The sequence below is a fragment of the Oncorhynchus tshawytscha genome, linkage group LG04 (assembly GCF_018296145.1).
Source record: "Oncorhynchus tshawytscha isolate Ot180627B linkage group LG04, Otsh_v2.0, whole genome shotgun sequence".
NCBI lineage: Eukaryota > Metazoa > Chordata > Actinopteri > Salmoniformes > Salmonidae > Oncorhynchus > Oncorhynchus tshawytscha.
In genome coordinates this window covers 21,945,126-21,951,658 of record NC_056432.1, presented here as the reverse complement: position 1 = coordinate 21,951,658, position 6,533 = coordinate 21,945,126, and the positions used below count along the sequence as shown (strand labels likewise).

Genomic DNA, 6,533 nt, shown 5'->3' with positions numbered 1-6,533 from the left:
AATCATACCTGAGCAATAAATCATGTTTTGGCATAGCAGTTCGTTAGAATGGTATGCCACTTGGCTACATATTTTTATACTGGATACATTTTCTTTATGCACTGATTGTACACACTGATCTGTGAAACAAGAACATTACTACTTCCTGTACATTTCTGAAGAGCTTTTCTTAACTTAGAAATCAATTTCAGCACTAGTACGAAGAAAGCAGTCATATCAAATGAGAGAGATGATCTAAAGGTCAAATGTTGCATTTGTCACACTTAAGTTTTGTGATAACCAAGCTGAACATGTTTATTAATGTACCTATGCAATACCCACTCTGTCACGGGACCAATCAAAAAGCAAAAGAAAACACATACATACACACTGTCATATTAAATATATACACAAATCTCATTTACTCTCTTACATGATTTACATGGGATCATTTTACAACAAAATTACTTTAGACTTTTTCGCATTTGAAATATTTCCACATATTAAAAACATACAAAAATAAAATTAAAATTTTTCCTCAATATTAGTCCGATTTGTTCTGTACTAGGCAGCAGTGTGATTTCCTGTTCCGTTTCGCTCGACGGGGGGGTGGAAAACTGATAAACTCAAATTGTTTGATTCTGTCCATGTTGGGGAAAGGTAGTGGGCCCTTGTGTAGCCTCTTGATGAAATGGACCTCTCTCTGGTTCTCCCTCGTCTTGGAGGCTTTGATGGGCCTCCCTTTCCTGGTGAAAGCCACATACCAACCCTCATACTTGGCATTCTGGAAGGCAGTGTAATTGTTCTCCAGAACAATCTCAGTGAAGATACAATCCCTGCTTCTGCCATCAGGCTGTTGAAAGGATGAGAGAGAGGAAAAACTAAGTCAAATACAAGTTTATAGGGACATACACAGTTTCGCACCACTACTAGAAGGCATATTAAAAACAACATCTGATTTGGCTACTTACAGTATTTCCCTCTGAACTACACTGCTATCTATTAATTTCCATGCTCCAAACAAAATTGAATACTTCAATATTGTAATGAAACACAGAACAGACTAATAACAATGACAAACAATGGGTACAAGACAAGCCAAATAGTAGCCTACACGACAAGGTCAAACCCATTGTATCTACATTTTGAGACAGTTTCGTTAAAACTACAATGAAGATACCACATACTGTATCAGTACAGCCAATAACTAAGAGTAAACTAGGAATAGTGAAGAATATATTTAAAATTAGGTACGAATTATTAGCAGCATATCCAAACCACACAACCATAACTATATTGTAGGAGTTGTGAGAAGTAATAGCAAACTATCCCTCTCTAACCTAAGGTTTTCAAAAGAGAGGAACCACTAGAAAGCTACACCCTTTATCTACATTTATTTATTCACTAGATTCAACCAGATCTTTTAAAATGATGATGCGAGATGAAACACTTTATTTCTCATGGCAAGCAGACAACACTGAATACATATTTTCTTTTTCCATTCAAGAAGTGGAGGGTTGACTCCTGACCAACCACCAAATGGAGTGAGAAGAGTTTCTCCCATGCCTTGAAACTGTAATGCTACATGAAATACAAGCTGGGTTGTCTCTCTGTCACCGACCCTATCCAAGCTAATGAATGACATTACAAATAAGTACCATTATGACACAATATAAGTCACGTATATCTCATATTTTTCTTACTTTTTAACTCTGCATTGTGGGAAAGAGCTCAAAAGCAAGCATTTCACGGTAGTCTACTACACCTGTTGTATTTGGCGCATGTGACAACTCGTCAGTCTGTTCTTGTTCTGAAAAATGAAGGTTTTTCCATGTGAGAAATTGCCAAGAAACGGAAGATCTCATACAACGCTGTGTACTACTCCCTTCACAGTACAGGTGGGGCAGAACACTCCGGGATGCTGTCCTTCTAGGCAGAGTTCGTCTGTCCAGTGTCTGTGTTCTTTTGCCCATCTAAATATTTTTTATTTATTGGTCATTTTGAGATATGGCTTTTTCTTTGCAACTCTGCCTAGAAGTCCAGCATCCCGGAGTCGCCTCTTCACTGTTGACGTTGAGACTGGTGTTTTGCGGATACTATTTAATGAGGCTACCAGTTGAGGACTTGTGAAGCATCTGTTTCTCAAACTAGACACTCTAATGTTCTCTTGCTCAGTTTTGCACCAGGGCCTCCCACTCCTCTTTCTATTCTGGTTAGAGCCAGTTTGCGCTGTTCTGTGAAGGGAGTAGTACACAGCGTTGTACGAGATCTTCAGTTTCTTGGCAATTTTCGCATGGAATAGCCTTCATTTCTCAGAACAAGAAAATACTGATGAGTTTCAGAAGAAAGTTATTTATTTCTGGTCATTTTGAGCCTGTAATCGAACCCACAAATGCTGATGCTCCAGATACTCAACTAGTCTAAAGAAGGACAGTTTTATTGCTTCTTTAATCAGGACAACCATTTTCAGCTGTGCTAACATAATTGCAAAAATGATTTTCTAATGATCAATTAGCCTTTTAAAATTATAAACTTGGATTAGCTAACACAACGTGCCATTGGTTACTGATAATTGGCCTCTGTTCACATATTTCATTACAAATCAGCTGTTTCCAGCTACAATAGTCATTTACAACATTAACAATGTCTAGACTGTATTTCTGATCACATTTGTTTATATCCCTGTTAGTGAGCATTTCTCCTTTGCCAAGATAATCCATCCAACTGACAAGCATGGCATATCAAGAAGCTGATTAAACAGCATGATCATTATACAAGTGCACCTTGTGCTGGGGAACAATAAAAGGCCACTCTAAAATGTGCAGTTTTGTCACACAATATTATGCCAGGGATGTATCAAGTTTTGAGGGAGTGTGCAATTGGCATGCTGACTGAAGGAATGTCCACCAGAGCTGTTGCCAGAGAATTTTAGATTCATTTCTTGACTATAAGCTGCTTCCAACGTTGGTTTAGAGAATTTGGCAGTACGTCCAACCGGCCTCACAACTGCAAACCACGTGTAACCACGCCAGCCCAGGGCCTCCACATCCGGCTTTATTCACCTGCGGGATCGTCTGAGACCCGCCACCCGGACAGCTGATGAAACTGAGGAGTATTTCTGTCCGTAATAAAGCCCTTTTGTGGGGTAAACTCATTCTGATTGGCTGGGCCTGGCTCCCCAGTGGGTGGGCCTACGCCCTCCCAAACCCACCCATGGCTGCGCCCCTGCCCAATTGTGATATCCATAGATTTGGATCTAATGAGTTTATTTCGATTGACTGATTTCCTAATATAAACTGTAAGTCAGTAAACTTGTTGAAATTGTTGCCTGTTGCGTTCATATTTTTGTTCATTATACATAATGACAAACTAGGAAACAAGCACGCTGGAATTCTTACAACTTTGAAAGTGATGTGGATTTGATATCATACCTTTCCAACCAGTTTCCCCTTCCGGTTCATACAGAGGTAGCGTCCACTCTCTGCACCTTTGATCCGAACCCGACTGCCAAATGTGTCAGTCTCTACAAAGAGACGTGCTACAACATCCACACAAATATCCACATGAAAATGATGTGATAAATCCACTAGGCATATGTAAATTTACAACATAACAAGTGTATTTTGGACACTCTCTATATCATATTCAAAAAAAATATGGAAGTGGAATAATACAAACCTGTATAAAGTCAAAAATAAACTGTCTGCCATCTATTGGCCTACAAAAAAAGAATATGCAAAAGGAGATTCTGAAATAAACTGACATTCACTGGAGAGAGACCATCACAACAGCCTATGTGAGATATTATGTGTTTCAGGTTTGAGACATTGCGAGGATTAATTAAGTGTTATCATTAATCATGTTTGAAGACAAAAGTAATGGAAGTGGAATACAACAAATCCCAATTGCAGTTGTCCTATGGGTCTATTGATTCACCCCCTGGTTAATTAGGGTTAACAACTGGCATGTGTATTGGACCAGGACAAAAGACTTGGCCTGATTCGCCAGACAAGGGTTTAGATACAGTAGACAGGCTAAATGAACATACAGCCCCACAGAGGGTCGGGCCAGCAATAGGTGGGCAAGTAGCCTAGGCTAGCCCTGCACACCTCTTCATAGACAGACAGCTCATTACAAATGCAGTCCTTATTAAAAAACTATTAACAAGCCGTTAGCCTTGTATGCATGGGTCTGACTGGTTGAAAACAGATACTTTGCCCAAATGCATCCACCATTGTGTCATGGGAACAATTTACCGTAATTGTTGCCGTCCTCAGCAGTAGCGGCGACCCTCTTGCCCTGTATCTGGACGTGCTTCCCGCTGGTCCGGCTGTATAGTTGATAAACCCTGACCTGTCGCCGGCTAAGCTGGTCCGTCATTGCGCCCTGCTCCATCACATACTGGTTAAAATTAGGAGACGGGTGATTCTCCCCCTTTTTATGCAAAAGGGAAAAATAAAATCACATATAGAATTTTCTTCTAACCTCTATTTTTTTTCTAAAATAAACCAACCACCGCCCGAGGAGAGCCTCACTGAATAACTCAATCCAAACAAAAAAACATCCGAATGTGTAAATGATTTGGTAAAACAAAAGCCCATCATATAAAATAGTGTGGTATCACAAAATATTGTGTGACATTAGCCATATTAAGTGCATTCAGAAGCAAGAGGCCCACTTGAAAATAATAAGCAAGCACTTTAAATGATCTTTATCATCAGCCCAAAACTGGATGAATCAATGTTGTTTACCCGTTACTTCAACCCACAAAAAGCAATGTGATGACGTTGAATCAACGTGGAAAATGAATTGGATTTGCAACAAGTATTCAATATAAGGGCATTTCGTCTTTTTTTCACCCTATTTTTAATCTAAGTAACATGGTGATATTTTGGTTGATTTCACGTCACCTAAACCAAATGTTAATCAAAATTAGACGTTGAACTACTGTCTGTTCCCAGTTTTTTTTATTTAAGAACAAATTCTTATTTACAATGACGGCCTAGGAACAGTGGGCTAACTGCCTTGTTCAGGGGCAGAACGACAGATTGGTATCTTGACAGCTCGGGACTCGATCTAGCAACCTTTTGGTTATTGGGCCAATGGTCTAACCACTAGACTACCTGCGCCCCAGACTGTCTATGCAATCTGCGAGGAATCAATCTGCGAGGAATCAATCTGTAATCTGTGAGGAACTATGGAAGAGGGTTTACCTGAGCATGGCACCACAACACGAAGAAATGAAAAGATCTGCAAAATAAAATCACAATAAATAAAACATTATCACCAACATTGCAATCTGTTTTGATAAGAATATTTCAAACGGTAGTCTTCTTACATGTAAATACAGCGCTGATTTATTCCATACATTCTTTCATCCAATCGCAAATGTTTTTCTTCACAGAGAGCAAGTAGCCTAATATTCCCAACGGATCCAAAATAATCCAAGAGTTCCCTCGCATCCGCTTGACCTGTCCACTCCGTGTCTCTTGTTAGTTTATGAATTTTATTCCATTCACACACCAACTTTCAGATGTGTAACACCTTCTTCATAAATTCATATGAGAAACACATTATGGTACGCATATGGGGGAAATCATGTACTCCAGTTACTGCATGTGTGTTGAAGTGTGAAAGTCTTCCTGAGAGTATCCAAAAAGTCTGCAACCAAGAGAGTCACCGAGATCCATCATACATTTTAGAGTCAAACTTCCAAAATCCACATGAAAAACTATTAGCTATTGCCATTTGGATGTTTATTTCAAGGGAAGAAAAGTGTCACCCATAGGCACTGTATCGCAATGTAGCCCCAAGTAATTACACGTTTAAAAAGCCCTCTTACTCAGCGCGTCTTGGCCTCTTGCTGGGCAGTGGTTAAATGTTGAAAGGCAGGTCCCTCCCACGAGTTGAGAATTGGAGGTTTTGTATTGTGGGAGGGCAGGGCACAGTTGACTGTAAAGTCGAAAATATTGGGGCAAAAGGTTTTGTAGCTCCCTGGTGCAGATGGTAATGGATGCACTTGGGTATGTTTTACGCACAATATTACGCATATTATAAGCCTACGCAATTAACGACAAATGAACCAACATGCAGTATGCATATCAGCATGAACTTCGTATGTTTGTTTAATTTTATGAAAATACACAAGATATAAAAAGACTGATTGTGTTACAAGAAAAGTTTTAATTTAACCCTACATCTTGTTTTTCATCTCTCTCTCGTGACGGATATACAATGCATTTTTATCAACTATGTTATAATGCATTTAGATCATAATTAATCACTGTATTCATAAGTGAGTAGCTTAATGTCACTTGAAGAGGTGTGGCAATGATGTGCCAAATACTCCATCGCTTTTACGTTCTTTCTCGTTGAGCAGTTTACTGCTCACACGTTCAGCTAATGTGTAAAACAAATCATTTTAACAATAGGCTGTTTCGTCATGATGCAACGGTAGTCTGGTGAGATAAGCCAATGTGTAGTAGCCTAATCAACGTCACTAATTGATGACTAACTGATGTTAACAGGATTCTTATTTTTCGCTGGTTAAACTG

At 39.3% G+C, this 6,533-nt stretch overlaps 1 protein-coding gene across 1 annotated transcript; it reads right to left on the bottom strand.

Moving 5' to 3' along the window:
* Positions 1–220: 220 nt before the first annotated feature.
* On the bottom strand, positions 221–6,030 carry LOC112248301 (fibroblast growth factor 17-like). Its single transcript, XM_024417210.2, has 5 exons — positions 5,318–6,030; positions 5,193–5,229; positions 4,236–4,413; positions 3,411–3,517; positions 221–832 (listed from the first exon to the last, which is right to left on the bottom strand). The coding sequence occupies exons 1-5, from the start codon at positions 5,347–5,349 to the stop codon at positions 524–526; spliced, it is 663 nt and encodes a 220-aa protein (XP_024272978.1). The 5' UTR covers positions 5,350–6,030; the 3' UTR covers positions 221–523.
* Positions 6,031–6,533: the final 503 nt, after the last annotated feature.

Coding starts and splice junctions, on each gene's coding strand:
- LOC112248301 (XM_024417210.2), bottom strand. CDS start 5,349: ATGTATGGAATAAATCAGCGCTGTATTTACAT. Junction 4,414..5,192: donor TGTTGTGGTGCCATGCTCAG/GTAAACCCTCTT, acceptor TTGCATAAAAAG/GGGGAGAATCACCCGTCTCC. Junction 3,518..4,235: donor TGAGGACGGCAACAATTACG/GTAAATTGTTCC, acceptor TGGATGTTGTAG/CACGTCTCTTTGTAGAGACT.